The sequence below is a fragment of the Ornithorhynchus anatinus genome, chromosome 8, assembly GCF_004115215.2.
Source record: "Ornithorhynchus anatinus isolate Pmale09 chromosome 8, mOrnAna1.pri.v4, whole genome shotgun sequence".
Lineage (NCBI taxonomy): Eukaryota > Metazoa > Chordata > Mammalia > Monotremata > Ornithorhynchidae > Ornithorhynchus > Ornithorhynchus anatinus.
Genome location: NC_041735.1, coordinates 70,490,347 through 70,512,027, shown reverse-complemented (window position 1 = coordinate 70,512,027; position 21,681 = coordinate 70,490,347). Strand labels below are relative to the sequence as shown.

Here is a 21,681-nt window from a genome sequence, read left to right as displayed (position 1 = left end):
CCCCGTTTTACAGATGAGCTGACTGAGGCACAGGGGAAGTGAAATGACTCGCCCAAGGTCACGCAGCAGACAAGTGGCAGAGCCGGAATTAGAACCCATGACCTTCTGACTCCGAGGCCCGTGCTATATCCGCTACACCGGGCTGCTTCTCCCTCTACTAACTACCGTGGCAGATACAAGCTAATCAGGTAAGAAACAGTCCCTATCCCACAGGGGGCTCTCAGTGTTAACCCTCACTTTACAGATGAGGTAACTGAGGCACAGAGAAGTTGTGACCTGCCCAAGGTCACGCTCTCGGCCCACAAGGAGCTTTCAGTCCAGAGGGACGATTTTACAAATCCGGTAAGCAGTAAGCATGGAAGCAATTACACAATACCTCCCCCCCCCCCCGCCACCACGGGAAATTCCCACCCTCCACCCCACGCACAAAACAACTAACCACTCCCTCCCTTAATAATAATAGTCGTGTTTGCTACGTGCTTACTATGTGCCGAGCGTCGTACTAAGGGTCGAGGTAGATTCGAGATGATCACGTCCCACAGGTGGCTCCCAGTCAAAGTCAGAGGGAGAACAGATATTGAATCCCCATTTTGCAGATGAGGGAACTGAGGCCTTGGGCCACACAGAGCAGACAAGTGATGGAGCCAAGATTAGAACCCAGCTCCTCTGACTCCCAGGCCCAGGCTCTTTCCGCTAGGCTCCGCTGGTTCCCAAGCCTTCCTTAGCTCCTTCTGGGTCCTCCTAGGGGTGGAGTCGGAGGGTCAGTGGAGGAGACGGCGAGGGTTTGTGGATTCTTGATTTTACAGTGAAAGGCTCTGTGTCAAGCCAGATAACCTCACCTTCCAGCTTCCCTTCCTAAAACCTCCCCGAATCTTGTCCGGGGAAAAGTCGGATAAGAAAATAAGCCCTAATGTGTCATTTTGCAAATACCTACGACCGTTTCCAAAGTAACGGAGACATCTAGGGCGGCCGTCCACTTTATTCCCAACTTAAAATGCCAACAACCACCAGTGGGTCCTTGAGCGGTTCTGGCAGCGAGCGGGAGTCTGGGGAGAAGCCATTTCTGGCCTCCCCAGGTGCCTCTGGATGGGAGAGGGAGAGGAAGCCGGGGGATGTTTCGAAGAGTGACTAGACGATGGCGTCCCAAGCCGTAGATCGCCTGGGAGGCGCAGGCTCAGAATTTGAGGGAGCGGGAGAGGATCTTGAGAGCGGTGATCCTGGCGGTCAGATCGTGCAGGCCCGACAGAGTCAGCACCCGGCCCAGCTGGTGCCCCATGGCCTCCGGGGTCAGGAGGGAGGCTTGTTTTTCCTGTTTCCAGATATCCAGGGCCTGGAGGGCTTTCTCCTCCAATCCAAGCGAACTGAAATCACAACAGTCCTTCTTTCAGTCTGCGCTGCTACCTGCTGAGAACGATCACTTGTTCTGCGATAATTTTTATTTATATAAAACTGAAATGTAAGATTTCATTCCATTCTAAGGGAGCTTGGACCGGTTGAGGGCAGTAGGGCAGATTATAAGTGGGTCCATAGGAACCTGCTACGCCTAAATGTGGGCTAGATCAAGATCACCGTTCTCCCCGTCTTCAAGGCCCTTCTGAAATCACAGTTCCTCTAGGAAGCCTTCCCGATTGATTTCTAATTTCATCCCCTTTTAACTTACGCCTGCCACTTCAGGATTCCCAGGCCACCTAAGCACTTGATGGTGGGCAAGGAACACGTCTATCAAATCTGTAGTATTGTACTCTCCCAAAAGCTTAGTACAGTGCTCCGCACTCAGTAGTTGCTCAATAAATACTCTTGGTTGACTGATCGATTGAAATGAAGTCCATATAATTGGAACTTAGAATGAGACTGTGCCAAGTAATTCCTTATATATCGCGTCTTCCCTACATGTAAAATAAGCAGGAGAATTAAAATGCTTCTGCGTGTTGTGTGTGATAATCACCTGTTACTTTCAAGAGCTTGAATTTCATCATTATCAATTGAGAGTTTTTGGCAGAAATATCCAAAATCCTCCACGGTAATATTGCGAGCAATCGTCTTGATTATCTTCTGCAAGATTTTCTCTAAATGTAAAGATAAGGCAGTCAAACGACCTAATTTATTTTCAGAAAAATCGTTACATTTGTTCCGCATAAAAATCTGCAGTTTAAAAATGTAATTGTTGGGTCGCCTTTATGCTTTTGATCACTGGATTCTTAATAACAGCTCATCATCATCGTCGTCATCATAATGGTACTGTAAGTGTTTAGTAGGGGCTGAGCACTGTACAAAATACTGGGATAACTATAGTATAAGCAGATCCAGACATAGTCCTTATCCCATAGGGGCCTCACAGTCAAAGATCAATCAATCGATCGTATTTACTGAGCACTTACTGTGTGCGAAACACTGTACTAGGCACTTAGGAGAGTATAACAATGTAACAGAATTGATAGACACCTTCCCTGCTCACAACGAGCTTCCAGTTTTAGAGCACTGTACTAAGCGCTTGTACAATACCGCAAAATTAGCAGACATATTCCCTGCCCCTCATGAGCTGTGCAGAGCACTGTACTAAGAGCAAGACAGAGAGATGCTCATCCTTAAATCACTCTGCTTAGCACTGCGTCAAACCACCTGCAAGCGAGGGAAGGGGAGCGGTGGGCCGTGTCCCCCAGGTGCCTTCCCTGGCCTTCACTTACCGTCTCGGTCATCGGCCTTCTCGAGGTAGCGTCCGATGATATGCAGCTGCCTCCCTCCACAGACTTCTTGGGGCGGTCTGAGCAGAGGGTTTCTGTCAAAATTGATGTCCTTCAGGGAGGGGAGATTGTGAAGGCCTCTGGGTAGAGCTACCAGCTGGTTTCCTGAGAGAGAAACAAAGGTGCCGTCGCCCGCTCCACCTCCGTCAACAGAGACGCTTCCCAGCATCCCTCGGCAAGAGGCATCGTCCTCTGAAATCTGTCCCCCAAACTGTCAGATAGGCTTCCGAAAGGGACGAGGGCGCAAATCCCCCTCTGGCAGGGCTTCAATCCGTCGATGGTATTTATCGACCGCGGAGGACTGGACCGAGACCTTGGGAGAATGCAGTCAAGTCGGTAGACTCGAGCTGAGAAGCAGCGTGGCTTAGTGGATAGAGCGTGAGTTTGGCAGTCAGAAGGACCTGGGTTCTAATCCCGGCTCCGCCACACGTCCGCTGTGTGACCTTGGGCAAGCCACTTAACCTCTCTGGGCCTCAGTTACCTCATCTGAAAAATGGGGTTTAAGAGAGTGAGCCCCACGTGGGACAGGAACTACGTCCGACCTGATTAACTTGCATCTACCCCAGTGCTTAGAACAGTGCTCTAAGCACTGTAATGCTTACAGTAAGCTTGTAAGCGCCTAGTGAGCGTTTAAGTACCACAATAACAGCAATAATAATTATTATTAGACATGACCCCTGCCCTCAAGGAGCTCACAGTCGAGTCGGGGAGACAGACACTACAATGATTTACAGAGAGGAGGAAGGAGGACAAGGGCAGATGTACAGGATGGGCAGGACTTGGTGCTGAAGCAACGGGTATGGAAGATGTGGACATGAGAGCCATGGCAGGCTGCGAAAGCTTAAGACTGAAAACCCCATGTGGGACATGGTCTGTGTCTGACCTGATTAGCTTGTATCTATCCCAGCACTTAGAACAATGCCTGGCACCATCCCTCGCTTCCCAGCGCCCACACTTAGAAGGACACCGTGAGCTTGGTCACGAAATAATGATAACTCTAGTATTTGTTAAGCGCTTACTGTAAGTCAGGCACTGTAATAAGCGCTGGGGTGGATACAAGCAAATCAAGTTGGACACTGTCCCTGTCCTCCATGGAGCTCAAAGTCTTAACCCCCATTTTACAGATGAGGTCACTGAGGCACATGGAAGTGAAGCGACTTGGCCAAGGCCAAACAGCAGACAAGTGGCAGAGGTGGGATTAGAACCCATGACCTTCTGACTCCCAGGCCCCTTCTCTATCCATTCCGCCATACTGTTTCCAGGACTGCAAGACAGCGTGGCTTTGGGGAAAGAGCCTGGGGCTGGGAGTCAGGAAGCCCGGGGTCTAATCCCAGCTCTGGCATTAGCCTGCTGTGGGACTGAGGGCAAGCAAATAATAAGTGCTTGACAGACAGTAAGCGCTTAACAAATACCGTTATTAATAATAATAATACTGATGGTGACGATGATAATTGCGGTATTTGCTAAATACTTCCTATTTGCCAAGCACAATTCTAAGCACTGGGGAAGCTACACAGTCCCCATCCTGCCTGGGGCACAAGCTCTAGAAGACAGGGAAAACGTATTTAATCTCTGTTTTATAGATGCGTGGTTTGCCCAAGGTCACACGGCCGAGAACGTGGCAGAGACGAGGCAGAGATTAGTACGTAGTAAAGCACTTAACAAATATCACTATTACTGTTATTATTAATATTATGAATTGAATAAACACATATACAAGAGCGCTGAGGATGGTATAAAATAATAATAATAATTGTGGTATTTGTTAAGTGCTCACTATGTGCCAGGCCTTGTACTAAGCGCTGGGATGGATACAAGCAAATCGGGTTGGACACGGTCCCTGTCCCACACGGAACTCACGGTCTTCATCCCCATTTTACAGATGAGGTAAATGAGGCCCAGAGAAGTGAAGTGACTCACCCAGGGTCAGAGATATGAAGTGACTCACCCAAGGTCACACAGTGGACAAACGGTGGAGCTAGAATTAGAAACCAGGTCCTTCTGACTCCCGGCCAGTGCTCTATCCATTAAGTCAACAGTGCTTCTCAATCAATTCCCAGGTGCTAGATTATGCTGAGAGGTTTGGGAGAGGTTTCGAAAATGCTGATAGGGTGCTGCGAAATGAATGAAACTGGTTCCCTGCAGGCTCTGGAGCAGGGGGAGAAGAGGGACTGGAGGAGGGGGAACAGGAGCCCGAGCTAGGGCCTGGGAAGGGGGAGCTGGGCAGGATTGGGGGGAGATCAAGAAATGGGGAAGGGGAAGCTAGGGCAGGGAGCATGGGAGAGAGAGAGAGGGGGAAGTTTAGGGCAGCGGGGACAGAGGAGGCGATGTGCTGGTAACCTTGCTCTCGCCGCTCCCACCCAGTTCTGCCTCTGTCCCCACCCCGGGGCCCGGGCTCACTCCCAAATGCTTCTGACTTCGGGGTTCAAGACCCCGGGTGGGGACCGGAGGTGTGAAGCGAGGGAAGAGAAGCGAGGGAAGACCCTTTGTTCATTCAATAGTATTTATTGAGCACTTACGATGTGCAGAGCACTGGACTAAGCGCTTGGAATGAACAAGTCGGCAACAGATAGAGACGGTCCCTGCCGTTTGACGGGTTTATGGTCTAATCGGGGGAGACGGACAGACAAGAACAATGGCAATAAATAGAGTCAAGGGGAAGAACATCTCGTAAAAACAATGGCAACTAAATAGAATCGAGGCGATGTACAATTCATTAACAAAATAAATAGGGTAATGGAAATATATACAGTCGAGTGGACGAGTACGGTGCTGAGGGGATGGGAAGGGAGAGGGGGAGGAGCGGAGGGAAAGGGGGAAAAGAGGGTTTAGCTGCGGAGAGGTGAAGGGGGGACGGTAGAGGGAGTAGAGGGAGAAGAGGAGCTCAGTCTGGGAAGGCCTCTTGGAGGAGGTGAGTTTTAAGTAGGGTTTTGAAGAGGGGAAAAGAATCAGTTTGGCGGAGGTGAGGAGGGAGGGCGTTCCGGGACCGCGGGAGGACGTGGCCCGGAGGTCGACGGCGGGATGGGCGAGACCCGGGGACGGTGAGGGGGTGGGCGGCGGAGGAGCGGAGCGTGCGGGGTGGGCGGTGGAAAGAGAGAAGGGAGGAGAGGTAGGAAGGGGCGAGGTGATGGAGAGCCTCGAAGCCTAGAGTGAGGAGTTTTTGTTTGGAGCGGAGGTCGATAGGCCACCACTGGAGGTGTTTAAGAAGGGGAGTGACACGCCCAGATCGTTTCTGCGGGAAGATGAGCCGGGCAGCGGAGTGAAGAACAGACTGGAGGGAGGCGAGAGAGGAGGAAGGGAGATCGGAGAGAAGGCCGACACGGTAGTCTAGCCGGGATATAACGAGAGCCCGTAGCAGTAAGGTAGCCGTCTGGGTGGAGAGGAAAGGGCGGATCTCGGCGATATCGTAAAGGTGAAACCGGCAGGTCTCGGCAACGGATAGGACGCGTGGGGTGAACGAGAGAGATGAGTCAAGGATGACACCGAGATCGCGGGCCCGCGAGACGGGAAGGATGGTCGTGCCATCCACGGTGATAGGGAAGTCTGAGCTCCTCATCTTCCCTCCCAAGCCCGGTCCTCTCCCAGTCTTGCTCATGTTGAGTTTTAGGTGGCGGGCCGACATCCAGGTGGAGACATCCTGGAGGCAGGAGGAGGAGATGCGAGCTTGAAGGGAGGGGGAGAGGACAGGGGCGGAGATGTAGATCTGCGTGTCATCTGCGTAGAGATGGTAGTCGAAGCCGTGAGAGCGAATGAGTTCACCGAGGGAGTGAGTGTAAATGGAGAACAGAAGAGGGCCGAGAACTGACCCTTGAGGACCTTGCAGAGGGTGGGTGGGGGCGGGGATCTGTGTGGGGAAATATGATAATAATAATAATAATAATGGTATTTGTTAAGCACTTACTATGTGCCAACCACCGTTCTAAGCGCTGGGATAGATACAAGGTTATCAGATTGTCCCACATGGGGCTTGCTGTGTGACCTTGGGCAAGTCACGTAACTTCTCCGTGCCTCAGTTACCTCATCTGTAAAAATGGGGATTTAAAAATGTGAGCCCTATGTGGGACAACCTGATTACCCTGTATCTATCCCAGCACTTAGAACAGTGTTCAGCACATAGTAAGCGCTTAACAAATACCATAATAATAATAATTATTATTAATCCCCATTTTACAGAAGAGGTAACTGAGGCACAGAGAAGTGAAGTGACTTGCCCAAAGTCACACAGCTGACAAGTGGCAGAGCTGGGACTAGAACCCACGACCTCTGACTCCCAAGGCGATGCTCTTTCCACTGAGCCACGCTGCTTCTTACCCATCCGATGGACGGGCCACAAGCGGACTCACCGCTCATGTCCAGCTGCTGGAGGCCGTGCAAAAGCCGGAAAGAAGGCGGGAGGCAGCCCACAGCGTTGTTCCGGGCCAGCAGGCGGACCAAGCTTCTCAATTCCCCTATGTTTCGGGGAAGTTCCTTGATGGCGTTGTCTGATATATCCAGCTCTTTGAGGCCCGTCAGGGCGGTCAGCTGCTCCGGAAGGTGCGTGAACTGTAGCGAAGAGCAGAGAAAAATGACCTCACGGGGGAGAGTTGGTGGTTTTTTACAGGAACCCAATATGCCTGTCTACAGAAAGCTCTTCCTTGGTCATTCATTTTGAATAAAAGAGCCGAGTCCTTGAGTCACACGTCTTCACTGTGGCCCTGACCTTGGCAACTGTGGCAAATGGGACCGTGACAGGATCTCCGGATCTCAGCACATGAGACATTTTGGAGTTGAGTGGAGCTCGGCCCGTTTTTTTTAAATGGTATTTGTTAGGCGCTCACTATATGCCAGGTACCGTACTAAGGCTGGAGTAGACACAAGCTAATTAAATCGGACACAGTCCCTGTCCCACATGGGGCTCACAGTCCTAATCCCCATTTTACAGATGAGGTAACTAAGGCCCAGGGAAGTGCGGTGACTTGTCCAAGGTCACCCAGCAGACAAGTGGCAGAGCCGGAATTAGAACCCAGGTCCTTCTGACTCCCGGGCCTGTGCTCTATCCACTAGGCCACACTGCTTCTCTACCTTGCTGGACGCGGCTGGCCACTTAATCCTGGAACAGAAGCCTCAGAGCTCCCACTCAGCGGAAACGCTAAAACTGTTCGGGTAATCTCAGCTGAGTGAAGTCCGATGCTTCGCTCTCCTCCCCTCAGACAAAAACGGTGCCTGCCCACCTCTCACCTTGCGGCCGCGGTTCTGGCTCAGTAGCAGTTCCTCCAGGGTGGTCAGCGCGCACAGCTCTACCGGGAAAGATCCAAACTGATTGTTTGAAAAGTCTAGTCTCCGGATCCGTTGCAGATTGCAGATCTTCAAGGGGATGCATTGGATTTGATTCTCAGAAAGGTCCAGGGTCTCCAGGCCCTTGAGAGAACACAGTTCCTTGGGGAAAGCTGAGAATCGATTGTAGTCTAAAATGAGGTCTCGGAGGGAGAGCATATTGGAAACAGCCGGGGGAATGCCGCTAATTCCGTTTTTACCAAGGTCTAAGTAGCTGAGCTTTCTAAGCCTACATAGATAGTTTGAAAATGAGGTGAGTCTGTTCTGCCTTAATTCTAGATGAATCAGTCGTTCCATTTCAGATATCTCCTCAGGAATTTCTGAGATTTCGTTTCCATTCAGATTCAGATAGTTAAGAGCAGCTAAGGCGGTCAGCCCTAAGGGGAACTGACCTAACTCATTAGCACTCAAGTCCACTCGAGTGAGCTGGCCGCAGTTCTTGATTTCCACCGGAACGTGGGCGATCCCGTTGCCGGAAATCTCTAAGACGGAGAGATCTTTGAGGCGGGAAATATGCTCTTCGAGACGGCCCAGCTGATTTCTTCCCACATAGAGTTCTTTCAGTTTTTGGAGTCGGCGAAAATTCGGGGGAAGCTGTGTTAGCCCGTTGCCACGAAGGTCAAGCTTTTCCAGTAGGGAGCAGGTCCCGATCTTCTCAGTTATGGTTTTGAATAGGTTGTCCCACAGGAGCAAAACCCTGAGCTCCTGTAAATTGCCAATGCTGGGGGAAAGGGACTCCAACTTGTTGCTGCCCAGATGGACCTCCCTTAGCTTCAGCAACTGGAAAAACTGCCCGGGCAGAAAGGTGAGTTGGTTGTGGTTCATTGCCAGCTCCTCCAAATTCCTGAGCTCCTTAATGTCTTTGGGAAGACTACTTATGGCGTTCCCAGACAGGCTCAGCCCGGTAAGCTTGGGAAGGTAGCACAGGGCTTTGGGGAAGATCTCCAACTGGTTAGAGTCGAGGTGAAGAACCTGCAAGCGTTGCAGCCTCGTTATGCTTTCCGGTACACTTTTTAAGTTATTTCCAGCGAGATCTAAGATGTCCAGATTTTCCAAGCCTCCCAGGACGGCGGGAAACTCTTCCAGTAGATTGTGACCACAGAAGAGCTGCCGCAGCCCCACAAGCCGCCCGACTTCTTTGGGGAGACTGGCTATTTGGTTGTGGTCGATGTTCAAGACTCTGAGATTGGCCAGTTGACCTATCTCCGGAGGTAGGCACGTGAGATCGATTCTTTCCAGGCACAGTTCTTCCAGGCCTGAGAGAGAGTCCAGGTTTGGGGGGAAACCTCTGATGCTGTTGCGTTTTGCGTAGAGGCTCTCAGAGATGCCTTCGGGGAAAACCTGCAAATCCTTGTCGTCATGGTTGACTCGGAAGGGTTGTTCCTGGCCCTGAGGCCCCCCGATCTGTGTTCTCTCGGGTAGAGACGGCCTCACCTGTGTTTCGCTCACTCGAGGGAGTACGGCCCCTTCCTCGGCCCTTTTGGGAAACACGCTCGATGACGCCTCCCGGATCGGTGTAGGGGAGTCTTCGGGCGGGCAGATTGTAGGGGAGTCTTCGGGCGGGCAGATTTCAGGGCCGGATTGCCTTGGAGAAGCGTTGGGCCCTGCCAAATCTGAATCGGCTACCAAGTTCTTGGAGACCCCCTCTAAAGAACTGGTCGATGGCGACGTGGCTTTGGCGGGGTCAGTTTCAGAAACCTCTTGAGGACTTTCTCTGGCCGGGTGGGCGGGGGGGCCGCTTTCTCCTTGGCTTTCCGAGCTCGCCACTCCCTTCTCTGCATCCTGAGGGGAGTTCCTGGAGAGGGAAGATTTTTCCTCGGAATGTTTATCCACATCTTCGATGATTTCCTTCAGTTCTTCAGGCTCAACTTCCTCCTCAGACGAAAACTGTGTTGGTAAGCTTTCCTCCATTTGAACTTTGCCTCATTTTCTTCTGAAACAAATAAGTGAAAGGTGATGGCGCCTTTGGGGGTCACGTTGTAGGATCTTGTCATCCGGCTGGAAACTAATGATTTTTAAAGGGACGACTCTTCTTACTGCTGCTCCAGGTGGTAAGTGGAAACTCTGGAGTCTCTGGTCTTTCAAGGGCAGGGTCGGTTGGGATGGGCCTTTCTAAATCTGTGGATGGCTCAGCTAGCCTGGAAGGGCCTTGAGAGCAGGAATCATGGCTAATAAATCCATCGCTCTCTCCATTTTAGTGCAGAAGGGCAATTTCAAGTTAATTGCGGCTCATGGCTTACTATATTTATTAAACTATATTTTTAAAACTGTATTTATTAAACGCTTACTATACGTCAAGCCCTGTTCCAAGCTCTGGGGTAGATAGACGTTTATTAGGGTGGACACAGTCCCTGCTCCACATGGGGCTCACAGTCCAAGGAGGAGGGAGTAGGATGTAATCTACCTGCCTGTCTATTTGTTTTGTTTTGCTGTCCGTCTCCCCCTTTTAGACTGAGCCCGTTGTTGGGCAGGGATTGTCTCTATCTGTTGCTGAATTGTACGTTTCAAGCACTTAGTACAGTGCCGTGCACACAGTAAGTGCTCAGTAAATACGATCGAATGATATTAATCCCCATTTTATAGTTGAGGATACGAGGCCCAGAGAGGGTGATTTGCCCGAGGTCGAATGGCAGCCCTTAGAACAGTGCTTGGCATACAGTAAGCGCTTAACAAATACCATTATTATTATGATTATGAATTGGCAGAGTCAGAATTAGAACCCAGGTCCCCTGGCTTCCTCTGGCTTCTCCCACTAGCCCACGCTGCTTCCCAAGGGCAGTGGCTCTCCGCAGCACCCCCAACCACAGGAAACAGCCTCCTCCGAGGCTCGGGACATCAGAAAAGCTGGAGGAGACCTTATCGTTCCGGGATCACGGTGTCGGACAGATGCTGAAAAACCGCCACCTCTGAGCACCTGCCCGGGATGGCACGTGGTTGCCGGCCGGCAGCCGACGTGGGCTGCGGGACCTGCCCCGCGGCGGGCACACTGACCCACCTGGAAGCTTTGTGGGGTGGGTGGGAGTGGGGTGGTGTGTGTGTGTATGTAGTAATAATAATAATGATATTGGCATTCGTTAAGCGCTATGTGCCAAGCACTGTTCTAAGCCCTGGGGTGGATACAAGGTCATCAGGTTGCCCCAAGTAAGGCTCACAGTCTTCATTCATCCCCCCTTTTCCAGATGAGGGAACTGAGGCCCAGAGAAGCAAAGTGACTTGCCCATGGTGACTCAGCTGACAAAGTGGCAGAATCCGGATTAGAACCCACGACCTCTGACTCCCAAGCCGGGGCTCTTTCCACTGAGCCACGCAGAGAGAGTGAGTGAGCGACAGAGATGGGTGGTGTGGAAGGAGGGAAGGCCTGGGGCTCCTCCTCTTCCTCTTCTGGGGCCCCGGGGGAGGGGGGTCTCCGGGCCGGGGAGGGGCAGGAGGAGGGGTCAGGGTGGGGTCAGGCCGGGCCCCGGGGGTGTCACACCTGCGCCGTCGTCGGTGTCCGGGACCTCCCTCCCTCCCTCCCTCCCTCTCTCTTCCTCGGCCGGTCCGGCCGGACGGCCCCTCCCCCGGGCTCGGCTGGGCACTGGGGGGGGGGGGCGTGGGGGCAAGGGGGAGGGGCTCGTGCCCAGGGGCCCACGAGCCGGGGGGGCCCGAGACCCTTTCTGAGTCGGTTGTAGCCCTGCTGGGGAGCCCACCTCCTGACACTCCATCTCATCGGCCACTTCAAAAGCTATTTGCAATAGCCCAGAAAAGTGGCCCTATTTAATGATGATGATGATGATGATGGTATTTGTTAAGTGCTTACTATGTGCTGAGCACCGTTCTAAATGCTGGGGCGGATAGGGGCTAATCAGATTGCCCCACGTGGGATTCACATTTTTCTAATCCCCATTTTTACAGATGAGGTAACCGAGGCACGGAGAAGTTAAGTGGCTTGCCCGAGGTCACACGGCAGACGAACGTTAGAAGAGAATTTTCTCTAGCCAGAACCGAACCGTCTCCTGCCTGGGAGTCATCCGGACCAGGGAGAGACCGCCCGGATTGTCGTAGATAGGCAATTTATCAGAGGCTGCTATATAACTCTGTCATAGCGTCGATATTTCTTTTCTCATCGGAACGATTTCTCTTGCCTTCAGCATGGGCCCAGTGGCAATTTGCCCTTGGGAGTCCCAGGTCGTGGGTTCCGACCTCAGCCCCATTTGCCTGCTGCTGTGTGACCTTGGACAAGTCACTTAACTTCGCGCCTCAGTTACCTCAACTGTCAAATGAGGTCTGAGACCGTGAACCCCACGTGGGACGGGGACTGTGTCCAACCTGATCACCTTGATCTACCCCAGTGCTTTGACCAGTGCTTGGCACCTAGTAAGCACTTAATACACATACCATGATAATAATTATTATAAACCCATGACCGGTCCCAAAGACGGTACATGCGGCAGCTGCAGGACTTGAAGCTGGAAAAAATCCTCAGTATAATAACGGCACCTTCATTTTTATACAGCACTTTTATTCTCAAAGCACTCTCACATTGCGTATCTCATTTTTGACCTCACAACCTTGTGAGGCAGGGCAGGGCGAATATTCTATTATTATCCCCATTTTACAGATGAGGACACTGAGGAAGGAGAAGTGAGTCTGAACCCACAGCCCGGCCCGGAGAGCGGCTGGTGGGTGGAGCGTCCTTCCTTGCCAGCCCCTGGCACACACCGAGTCCCGTCAAGTTCCGCGGCCCTCCGTCTGCCCCTTGCAGATTTCCAGAGGAACCGAGGTGTGTCGTCGGACGCGGGGGAAGGCGGGGCGGAGCGGGGCGCCGGATCGGCTACTCCCCGTCTCGCGGGGCGTCGGAAGGCCGGAGCGGGATCTCTGACAGATGGCCAGGGGTTGAACGACCGCGCCGGGCTTCTCGGTGGCGGGGAGCGGAGAGGAAGCCGCTTTACCTGGAAAGCCTCGGAACTGGCAGTTTTAATGTGAGTCTTTAAACAGTTGCACAACATTTGCAGAGATTTACAAAGAAATCGCTCTGAGTCACTCTGCTGATGGTTGGGCACGTGGTCAAAAAAGCAAGTCTAGGCGCCGTTAGTTTCTGAACTAACCTACAGAAATCTACCAAAGCACAGGCCGGCTCTCAGGTCGATTATGGGGCCTGAAGGATCTCGACTGTCCCAAAACCCGCAGGGTTTTCGTCTCCGTGACTACATCTAACACACGTCTTAACAGAGGCAATCTCGTGTTTATCTCAAAAACGAGAAGAGCGCAAAGAGAATATCATCATATAAAAATAGCTGGCATATTCCAATTTTTTAAAACGCAGATCCTGTACAACATAAAACGATACAAAAATGGCACATTTCTACAGAGCCGAGAGCTCTCTCCGTGAAAATCCGGTTGGATTGCCCGGACAATACTCGAGGGTCGGAGAAGCGTATTCATTCGTTCCTTTCGGGGGGCAACAACTGCCCGTTCAGCTTCATGAGGAGCTGTACCACGAGGCCCGCCTGCAACACAAAAACGGGGCGTCTGCAAAGGGGCGCAAGGCAAGTCCGCCCCGGGACCCGGCGAGCGCCGACACGCAAACGTTGGCAAGGCGGAGGTCTGAAGGCGCCAGATCTTTCCGCCCTCCAAGCTCCGGGCAGAGTCTCTCCGGGGGCTCGGTCACCCGTAGGCATGGGTCGCTGGCCCCGGGACCCCGCTTCGGGTTTCTCTGCCGGCCAAGCGGCGGAGGGGGCTTCCCTTCGCTGCCTGCCAGGATAGAGCCACCTCAGAGCCCCCGCCGTTACCTTCCCCGCGTGCGGTTTGCACTTCCTCTGGTGTGGTCTGCAGCCAAAGTGGGGCCTCGGAGCCCAGGGCCCCTTGTTCCTGCAGCGGGAGGGGCACGGTAGGAAGAGTAGCTTTTGCCCCTTCCCTGGCTTCCAGCACGTGCCACGGCTGCCACTGCCCGGGCCCTCTCAAGCCTCTGGCACTACGGCCCTGGCTCCCCATCGGAGTCCCGGGACCCCCTCGGCCCGAGCGGAAATTCGGGAAGCGGGAAGGGGAGAGTGGCCAGAAGCCCGGTGGGGTGGGTGACGGCAATTAAAGCCGGAGCCGTGGTCTCTCAGGACCACCACCCGTGCCAGCACCCATTCCCGTACCTCTCTTCTTGCTTTAAACCTGTTCTTCCTCTGGCTTCAGCTCCCTCTACATCGTTTTCGTCCGCCTCCCCCAATTACAGCGCCATGTTCCTCGAGGGCAGGGAATGTGGATTTTTGCCGCCGGTGGGTTCGGTTCGGCGCCTGGCACTCAGTAGGTGCCATTCGTTGATAGACTGACGGGAGGGGTGTCGGAGAAGGGATCGACTACCGATGTCCGCGCTGTGGGGTCGCTGCCCAGACGGGATCTGGAGATCAGCTCGGGAATCGACTGTCTCTCCTCCCCCGCCACCCGGCACTGAGCCGAGCCAGGGTCTGAGGCTCATTCGGAACTCGGAGGCCCAAGAGGTTGGGCGGCCCCAAGGGTGGGTCTTTCACAAGGAGGGGCTTCTCTCGATACAGGCACTCACTCTGAACTTGAAGGAAGGAAAGCTGACCAGCACTTCCAGCCGTGCTCTCCCGGTTCTCTTACCTCTCTGGCCGTTCGTTCTCGGTCTCCTACACGGGCTCCTCCTCCCCCTCCATCCACTAACTGTTGGGGTTCCTCAAGGGACAGTTCTTGACCCTCTTCTGTTCTCCGTCTATACTCGCTCCCTCGGCCAACTCATTCGCTCCCACGGCTTCAACTGTCGTCCCTACGCGGATGACGCCCAAATCTACATCTCCTCCCCGGATCTCTCTCCCTCCCTCCCTCCCTCCAGGCTCGTATCTCCTCCTGCCTCCAGGACGTCTCCACCTGGATGTCTGCCCGACACCTAGAACTCAACGTGTCTAAAACGGAGCTCCTCGTCTTCCAAACCCCGTCCTCTCCCCGACCTCCCCCTCACTGTGGACGGCACCACCGTCCTTCCCGTCTCCCAGGGCCACGACCTCGGTGTCGTCCTTGACTCGGCTCTCTCATTCACCCCACACAGCCAATCCGTCACCAACTCCTGCCGGTCTCACCTTCACAATATCGCCAGCATCCGCGCTTTCCTCTCCATCCAAACGGCTACCGTGCTGGTACAAGCTCTCATGATATCCTCACTGGATTACTGTGAGCCTCCTCTCTGATCTCCCTTCCTCTTGTCATCCCCACTCCAGTCTATTCTTCACTCCGCTGCCCGGATCATCTTCCTACAGAAACGCTCCGGGCGTGTCACTCCCCTCCTCAAAAACCTCCAGTGGTTGCCCATCGACCTCCGCACGAAACAAAAACTCCTCACTCTTGGTTTCAGAGTTGTCCATCACCTCGCCCCCTCCTACCTCACCTCCCTTCTCTCTTTCTCCTGCCCACCACGTACACTCTGCTCCTCTGCCACTCACTTCCTCACCGTCCCCCGTTCTCGCCTGTCCCGCCGTCGACCCCTGGCCCACGTCCTACCGCCGTCCTGGAACGCCCTCCCTCCTCACCTCCGCCAAACTAACTCTCTTCCCCTCTTCAAAGCCCTACTGAGAGCTCACCTCCTCCAGGAGGCCTTCCTAGAACGAGCCCCCCTTTTCCCTCTGCTTCTCTTTCCCTCCCCATTCCCCCTTCTCCTCCTCTCAGCCCTGTGCATATTTGTATATATTTCTCCATTTTGTTAATGAGGTGTATATATCTATGATTCTATTTATCTGGACGATGTCTGTGCCAGACTACTTGTTTTGTTCTGTTTTGCTTTGCGGTCTCCCCCATTTAGACTGTGAACCTGCTACTGGGCAGGGATCGTCTCGATCTGTTGTCAAAATGTACACTCCAAGCGCTTAGTCCGGTGCTCTGCACATAGTAAGCCGCTCAATAAATACTGCTGAATGAAGGAATGACCGACAGCTAGGACTGACCGAGTGTACTGCGCTTATGAAACACTTGCCTCCCGGCCTTGGGTTTTGGCTACTCCATTGAGACATGAACCAGTAAAAGGCCACGTCCACAGGTCAAGTGTTTCCTGTGGAAGACAGCGCTGTATGGAATGAGCGTATCACTTTACTTGGGAAGGATGGGGCTAAGGACCGGGTCGAGAGCCAGCCGGATCAGAGGGGAAGGAAACAGTGGAGGCAAAGTTAGTTACCTGTTTGGTATGCACTATGAAGCTCATTTTGTTTTCCAGACTATGAATTTGAAAACAGGTGTCGGCATCTCCCAACTGCCACATAAAGCAACCGTACTTCAGGCTGATGAGTAACGTCTGCGAGAAAGGAGACATAAATAAGAATGGACACTTGTTATCATCACTGACTTCTCTCGCCCTTGCTAAGTCACGGCTCTGTGGTTTCTCCCGGGACACGGTGAATACGCTCTAAAGCTGAGGTGGCGGAGAGAAGCGGCCCGACCTGGTGGAAGGGGTACAGGCCTGGGAGCCGGGAGATCTGGGATCTACCTCTGGCTCGGCCCACGCGTGAGCTTGGCTAAACACTTCACTTCTCCGGGGCGTGGCTTCCTCAACTCTAAAATGCGGAATTCAGTCTCTGTTCTCCCTCCCCCTTTGACTGTGAACTCCCGTTTGGGACAAGGTCTGTATCCAAACTGATTGACTGTACCTACCCCAACGCTTACTTAACAGAGAGCTTGGTGCATAGAGAGAGCTCAACAAAATACCCCAGTTGTTATCATCATCATCACAGCATCAGTTGCATTTACTGAGCACTTTCTGCGTGCAGAGCACTGTACTAAGCGCTTGGGGAAGTACAACACAACAGAGTTGGAAGACCCGTTCCCCGCCCACATGATCTGACAGCTGTCCCATCCCACTCCCCGTGCTGGCGCCGGGCCTTCCGGCCTGGCCCCGGGGCTCCGGGGAGACCGCCACAGCACCATTAACTAAGGCTTCAGCCTCGGGAATCGGGTCAGGACGACGGCAGTGAATGATTGTGATTCTGAATGGTGAGAAATCCCCAGGCTCCTCGCCGAGGGCCTAGTTTCTCCCTGCTGGCCGGTCCGCTGGGCAGATAGTGGGCCTGGGGCCCAAGGGACCTGCCTTGGTTTCCATGTTGAGGAGATGGAGCCCTTTCACGTTCACGCCCACGTACACGCGGATGACTTTGTGGCTGCTGGAGGTCGCCTTGGTGAACACTTGTCCCGTGAAAAAAGCCGCCCCGTAGGTTGGAATTTCCCAGCAGTTCTGCAGGAACATCCGCTGGAGGTGATGGTGATGGGTCTCCTTGCTGACCCCCTCACTGGCGCTGAGATTCTGAAGGCAAAAGAAGAGCAGGGCAGCAATGAGAGAGCTCATTCATAAAAATGAAACCAGCCTTAAAAGACATGGTTCCCTCAAAAACGAGCACTGAAAATGCTCGTGTCCCGTTGACTTATGACTCCACTTATTTCTGTGTCCATCTCCCCTGCCAGACTGGAGGCTTCTCGCGAGGGCAGGGATTGGGTCTACTAATTCTGCTATACTCGCCCAAGCGCTCGGTATAGTGCTCTGCACCAAGTAGACTGAGAGCTCCTGAGGGCAGGGACCGTGCCTACCAACTCTGCTGCTCTCGCCCAAGCATCAAGTACAGTGCTCTGTACACAGAAGGCACTCAGTAAAAACTCCTGACTGAATGACTTTAACAGGCAACAGTTGTGAAGCAAATATTCACTCCGCAATTCTTTTCTCCCTTCTAGGAGCCACTGACGCTTTAGGATATTATAAGGGAAAGACCATGAGAAGAACCTCGTGGCTCACTGGAAAGAGCACGGACTTTGGAGTCAGAGGTCATGGGTTCAAACCCCGGCTCTGCCACTTGCCAGCTGTGTGACTTTGGGCAAGTCACTTAACTTCTCGGTGCCTCAGTTCCCTCATCTGTAAAATGGGGATTAAGACTGTGAGCCCCACGTGGGACAACCTGATTCCCCTGTGTCTACCCCAGCGCTTAGAACAGTGCTCGGCACATAGTAAGCGCTTAACAAATACCAACATTATTATTATTATTATTAACCTGCACTTTAAAAACACCCCTCTTCTAATTTGGCAAAAATGACAAAATCAAAAAGTTTTCTTAGCTCCAGCAATAAGCCGATGGTTTGGAGAGGGCTGCTGACCCAGATCGAACTTTCTGATCCGGTTGTTTCAAACATGCTTCGCTCCCTCTGGCAGGATGCAGCCATTTTAAGGTTCCAAGATACATTATCGGCTACGCAGTGGGAATCAAATTCATTAAATAGTATTTATTGAGCGCTTACTATGTGCAGAGCACATCAAATCAAACGCAGTCACTAAATAAAGGGTTAGAAGAGCCTGCCCACCAGGGCACCCCCTCCCTGTTTCCTCTCCCTGGTCCCCTGACCCCATCCCCTCAGTAGCAAGAGCAGGGCTGGGCTCCTCTGGGGTGCACAGCACTGAACTGGGTGCTCAGGGAACATACAGAAGATGCAAGTAGGAGCTCTCTCTCACCTGCGGACAATGACCGGGGCAATTTCAATTGTGGATTCTGGAGAGTACAGGGATTTTGCTTTTTAGATGAATTAGCGCTAGTTGTTCTGATACGGGTTGAGGTTCTGTCACCTTGAATGGCAGTGGCCATCCGATCAATAAACGACCGCTGTCTGGGATGAGTCATTCCTCAGAATCTCCTTGTGCTTTTTGCCAGGAAATTCATTTACTGGGCGGATAGACACAAAAACCACAGAAAAGCCACCAGTCTTTTCTGAGTGACCTCAGATCTACTGATGTGGAAGAAAATTACTTGTGAAGTTTACATCAATTTCTGCAGCTTCTTGGTGCCATTAAATCAAGGCAACCCAAATAAGAGCTCGGTGTGGCCTCAGCACTTCAGAAATCCCCGGAGGACTTTCGAGCTCCAGAACGTTTGATTGCTCTTGGGCACAGGATTTATCTTGGACTTCCTGCTAGATTTGATTGAATGAACACACTTTGTGAAACCCAAGGAACTTATTTCTTATACTTTACCTAGAATTTGTTAAAACGAGGCCGATTTTTCTCATTTGAGTCCCTTTAAATTTATATTTGTTATCCACTTGCCTTTGCTGTGGCTTCCAGGACTGTACATTTTTCAGAATTGAATACTCACCCAGTGAAACCCTTTCTCCCCTCTGAAAGATGCTGTTAATGTTAAGAACGGTATTGAGGGATCAGGGGAGTGTCCGGAGAGAAGAGGGAAAGGACTGAGGGTCTGAGCGAGAGTGACGGCACTTCTGCTCGGCTGTGGGTTGGCGGGCTCACCTTGTACTCGTGAAGGATTCTATTGGTCCAGTGAGGCGCCTTGTTCTTCAGTTTGGTAATGGGCACTATGGATTTGAGATTTTCTTCACTGAAAATACAAACCCCAACGTAATCTTGAAATGAGCCGTTTCTAATCTGTTTTAATCCGCGCGAGTCCCCAAACGAGCTGCCAAACCAATACTTGGAAATCGTCTGAAAGGAGTGGCTGAGGCCGATCGTTCCGTTCGGGCTGAGGATGTCAGCTGGAACAGCGGCAGGTTTCAGAGAGCCAATCCCGGGGTGCGGCACCTCAGCCCCCCGGGCCAGCCACCGAGCCACTGAGCGTCCCGGGGGCTAGACCTGGCCGGGCAAAGGCCGCAAGCACGGCCCCCCGTCACCTACGGTGACTGGTGACGAAAGTTGCGGGGAGGTGCCGGCAGCCACGGCCCTAAATGAAAGCCTCCTCCTCGCAGACCTCGCTGCCTCCAGCCTCTCCCCGCTCCCATCCACACTTCCCTCTGCTGTCCGGGTCATTTTCCTAAAAAGGGTTTTGGCCTCTCAACGGGTAGACTCACTTCAGGAACCCTTGCTTGTGCTTTTTACTCTCGTAGTTTCCGTAGACGATCTGCAGCAGGAGGCTGGCCAGAGTTATCAGCTTGGCGTCCGGAGATGTGTAGTAGCCTTTCAGCAAGTGATATCTGGCTTCGTCGAAGAGAATAAGGATAGCGAGTGGATCCTCGATCTTCGAAGGGAAAAGAACAAGGCTGTTATTCTATTGCATTTCCCTTCTGGAGCACCCCTACGCCCTCCATGCCTAATCCATGGAGCTTTAGTGAGGGCTTCAGAGTGTCTTGCTCACGGGATGAATTACGAGTTCACTGTGGGGAGTCGGGGGGAAGGAGGCTCAGATCAAAGTACCCCTAAAGGGAAGGGAAAGAGAACCACCCCAGCAGGCTTTCCTAGGGCACCCCCGGGGCTCTGACTGCAGCTCAGTTACCTAGCGGCGAGCCGGCAGGGTCGGCAAAGTCCCCGGGCTAGTCCAGGGACTACCCAGACCTGTCGTTAGAGGGGAAGCAGGGGAGTCGACTCTGGAGAGAGCTTGGGGAGGGCATGAGAAGTCCCGGTCGTGGAGTCACCTCCCCACCACCAACACCTGCACAGGAGCGTCTCGGCTTAGGCACCCCATATTTTGGGGTGTAGTGTATTTCACTACTTGGGCCCCACCTAGTCTGGGTAGCCGAGTGGGCACAGCCCAACAGATTGCTCACGCCACTCACCGCTCTGCAACCCGCAGTGCGGCTGGGTGTTAAACTGTGATTTCAGTGACTGTCTGCTGAGGCTCTCCCTCTCTCCCCCTCCTCATCTTCCGAAGGGAAGCTACCCGTCCCCAGTGAGGGCCACAGCTCAGGCCCGGGAGGGCAAAAGCTTGAGCCGAGATGCTTTTCTGTTCCCTCTTCCCAATGCCCTCTCTTCCCCGACCAGGAACCGTACAGAGCGGGACAGAATAGAAAGACCACTGTGCTTGCACGCTGCTCTTCCCAATCTCCCCTCCTCCGGGGGCCTCTCCCCTGCAGCCCCTCTCCCCTTGTGCAATTACTCTCTACCCTGGAGACAGCCGGATACGGGTGAGATTTTGAAAATTAGACGGCCGCTAAAGACCCTCTAGACTGTAAGCTTGTGTGTGCAGGGGATGTGTCTGCTTATTGTTATACTGTACTCTCCCAAGCGCTTAGAACAGTGCTCCGCACACGGTAAGGGCGCAGTAAATACGATCGAACGAGTGAATCAAAGGAGGCCTATTAACAAGGTGCTGGGAACATTGGCCTGGGGAAAGCCCGGAGACCAGGGGTAGGCCTCTCAAGGGGCAGGGGAGGGGGAGGAGAGGTGCGGCAGAGGGCTTTCCCACCGGGCCGAAGCAGATGGACGGGGGTTGTATCCTATCCCAGGCTGGTGGTCGGTAGGATTTTCAAGCAAACCTTTTTTTCCACTTCCAGAGGGAGTCTCACATCTCTTCTCAGGAAAAGTTGGGGCGTTTCCCTCTGTGGATCCAAGTTGGTCAACTCGGCGAGGATTTCCGGCCAGTCGCGAACGTGTTGCAGGGGTTTGTGGTAAGGCTTCAGCTGCAGGCCTGAAAAACACCTCTCAGTGAGGACGGAGAACTTGAAAACCAATCAGGGACAGGCTCATATCTGAATCCCGTGCCCGTTCGGGAGGCAGCGGGGTCTAGTGAAAGCAACCCAGGTTGGGAGTCACGACACCCGGGCTCGAATCCCAGCTCTGCCACTGGTTTGCTGCCCGATCTTGGCCAAGTCCCTTCACCTCTCTGGGCCTCGGGTTCCTCCTCTGTAAAATGGACATAAGATGGATTGACGGTGCGGTGTCCAATCTAACAATTTTATTATC

The 21,681-nt window shown here is 53.0% G+C and overlaps 2 protein-coding genes across 9 annotated transcripts in view; both read right to left on the bottom strand.

Moving 5' to 3' along the window:
• Positions 1–961: 961 nt before the first annotated feature.
• On the bottom strand, positions 962–11,590 carry LRRD1 (leucine rich repeats and death domain containing 1). Of its 2 annotated transcripts, XM_029070149.2 has the most exons (6): positions 11,527–11,590; positions 7,959–9,987; positions 7,085–7,283; positions 2,685–2,846; positions 1,946–2,066; positions 962–1,361 (listed from the first exon to the last, which is right to left on the bottom strand). In XM_029070149.2, exons 2-6 carry the CDS (start codon positions 9,963–9,965, stop codon positions 1,175–1,177), a joined length of 2,676 nt encoding a protein of 891 aa, XP_028925982.1. In that variant the 5' UTR covers positions 9,966–9,987; positions 11,527–11,590; the 3' UTR covers positions 962–1,174. The 2 variants fall into 2 exon arrangements, with proteins under 2 accessions (XP_028925982.1, XP_028925983.1); XM_029070150.2 differs by lacking the exon at positions 1,946–2,066 and having other exon boundaries at positions 1,077–1,361.
• Positions 11,591–12,531: 941 nt separating this feature from the next.
• Positions 12,532–21,681, bottom strand: part of KRIT1 (KRIT1 ankyrin repeat containing) — a 34,881-nt gene continuing 25,731 nt past the window's right edge. For all 7 annotated transcript variants that reach the window (XM_039912844.1, XM_029070469.2, XM_029070470.1 and 4 more), the window contains 6 exons: positions 21,255–21,406; positions 19,854–20,020; positions 19,300–19,387; positions 17,107–17,319; positions 16,201–16,317; positions 12,532–13,540 (listed from right to left, as the gene is read on the bottom strand). In XM_039912844.1, the coding sequence (XP_039768778.1) occupies positions 13,472–13,540; positions 16,201–16,317; positions 17,107–17,319; positions 19,300–19,387; positions 19,854–20,020; positions 21,255–21,406 (806 nt within the window). In that variant the 3' untranslated portion in view covers positions 12,532–13,471. The remainder of the gene's footprint in view (positions 13,541–16,200; positions 16,318–17,106; positions 17,320–19,299; positions 19,388–19,853; positions 20,021–21,254; positions 21,407–21,681) is intronic.